Raw genomic sequence first — 2428 nt, forward strand, 5'->3', positions numbered from 1 at the left:
GTTTTAAGGCGATTGGTTTCCTCAGTCAGTTTGAGTTGAACTATCGGGTTATTTAGTGTATGAATATGGTGATTTTTTGGGATGAATGTGAAGAATGTAGCTTCTTTTGTTACATATTATTTTACTGCTGTTAAATGTTTTGTTAAATCATCAATGTGGTTTGTGTTTTTGTGCCCTGCAGGTCAGATAACCTTGTCTGAGTTCATGGAGGGAGCTCAGAAGGATGAATGGGTCATGAACCTGCTGAAGTTGGACGTTAACGCTGCCGGCTGGGTGATGCAGAACAGTGGGAGGTTGCCATGATCTCTCGCCGAGCGTGTTCACAGGTTTTTGTTTGAGGCTGACACAGAGGTGCTGTGTTCGTACCTCGGGGGGGGGGGGGTTTGCCTGCGGCTCCACGTCGAGCTTCCTGTAACTTGGAGCTGGAGCTCAGTGCACTTTTTCACAGCTGCAGTTCTGCTGTGATTCTGCCTGCAGGTCCAGAGGTTCTGACTGTATGCCTGTGGGCTGTTATGGCATCAAACTGATAATCCAGTACGAACATGCTGTCAGTTATTGTGTAATTACATCCATTGTTGTTATATGTGTTTGTAGTTTAGGACTGATGATCATAGTGGATGGAGTGTAAAAAAACAAAAAAGAAAGAAAGAACGAAATAAAGTATTGATGGGGAGTAAAGATGTATTGGTAGTATTTTCTATAATACCCGGGGCGGGACTTAGAAAGGGTCAATTAGGGATTGTTACAAAATAATTAAAGTGATGCAACAGATGCAAATACACAGAGTGCAACCAGAACATATCAATAAGGGCAACTTGAACCTACTTGGCAATAAACCTGATTCTGATTCTGAAATCCAAAATATACAGAATGCCAAGAATATAAACAGGTTAACAGTCAGGATAGAATAACTGAGGGAATCTAGCTGAAGCCCATTTGCAGCCACTTTATAAAGATGTTATAACTATTGTGTTAGCAAACAGTTGACTTTTTACAGCAAACATTTTATTCAAATAAATAAATTCCTTTTTTATGGTAAAAAAAACTCGCAGCTGCGGTTGCCAAAACTGTTCTAGTTAGTATATGCTCTACAATTATTACTGTAATAAATTCAGTATTCAAGATATGACATGTTTTACTGTTAAAGAACCTGTATTTAACCTATTTAGAGTCTTTTACTGTCGTGATTTGATAGTTTTTAACTGTAAAATCTACAAACATTTTTTACAGTGTGGAATAGACCAATAAATACATTCACTCTTATTTTAGCTCCAGTTTGGTCTCCACCAACTCCAGAGGGGAATATCTGGCTCTTTCAGAGGGAAACCGATGAGAACGGTGGAACAGCAGAGTCGAGTGATATCTGTTTTAGTTACTTTGAGCGATTCTTTTCATATTCTTTAACAAAATAATTGTACGTATTGTTAATATAATATTTGTGCAGCTTTGAATGAGATTATGTCACCAAAATATCTTCTGACAAATAAACCCATAAATATTTCAGAAATGAGACACAACTGACATTAGAAAAATGTTTTAATCCATCCAGATATTTCTGCAATGCTGTGTTTTAAATTTGATTGTGAACTAGAAAACAATATATTATGTTGTTTTATTGACTTTATTTATTTTTTGTACGAGTGAAGAAAATGTTTCAGGTGAAGGTGAAAAGCCGTGCTGTATCTGTTTCAGATGGGCATTTATTTTGTTAATAAAAACATTTTTATACACACTTCATGCTTTATTTTCTTGATTTGCTTTTAGACCCAGTGTCGTGATTCTGCCACTTGGTTTCACCCAATTTCTGAAATGTTCAAATCCTACAAATCCTATACACTCAGAGACTTTGAGCATAATCCTCAGAGGCTTAGTGTACGCAGTTAAGTCTTGGCTGCCAAACACCTTGTTTTAGGTGATTGAACGTGTCAGAGTACAGAGGACGACGCTGTACACATCAAGTGTTTTCAAAGCACTACATAAAAACAGTAATTAAATTAAATAAAACAAATATTTAATTCTGCAAACTGAACACTTAACTGCGGTGGCGTCTCTTTACAATATGTGCCTGTTTGAATGCAAGCTGTCCTGCATGTGTGTTCTCTTAACTTTCTATATGTAACGTTAATTTAGCAACAATGTGTAGTAAATGGGAAGAAGCTGTGCAGTTATCATTTGTGGCAAACTTAAAAAATAAAAACTGAATGTGATTTCATGAAGAGTGTCAGGAAAGTAATGAGGTGGATGGATGTGAGTGAGGGGGGGGTGCACTGTGTAACATTGAGGAGGATCTATGGTCAGAAATGGAATATAATATTCAGAGGTATGTTTACATTCGTGTTTAATAAACTAAATATATCAATCGTTGTGTTTGTTACCTTAGAATGAGACGTTTGTATCTATAAAGGGAGCGGGTCCTCTTCTGGCGGAG

At 37.0% G+C, this 2428-nt stretch overlaps 1 protein-coding gene across 1 annotated transcript in view; it reads left to right on the plus strand.

Annotated features, from left to right (window-relative positions):
• Positions 1–303, plus strand: part of LOC118320736 (guanylyl cyclase-activating protein 2-like) — a 3105-nt gene extending 2802 nt beyond the window's left edge. The window contains exon 4 of the mRNA XM_035651799.1: positions 182–303. Within this exon, the coding sequence (XP_035507692.1) occupies positions 182–303 (122 nt within the window). The remainder of the gene's footprint in view (positions 1–181) is intronic.
• Positions 304–2428: the final 2125 nt, after the last annotated feature.

This window comes from Morone saxatilis, unplaced genomic scaffold (assembly GCF_004916995.1).
Source record: "Morone saxatilis isolate NCDOM2014 unplaced genomic scaffold, NCSU_SB_2.0 Contig11, whole genome shotgun sequence".
Taxonomy (NCBI): domain Eukaryota; kingdom Metazoa; phylum Chordata; class Actinopteri; family Moronidae; genus Morone; species Morone saxatilis.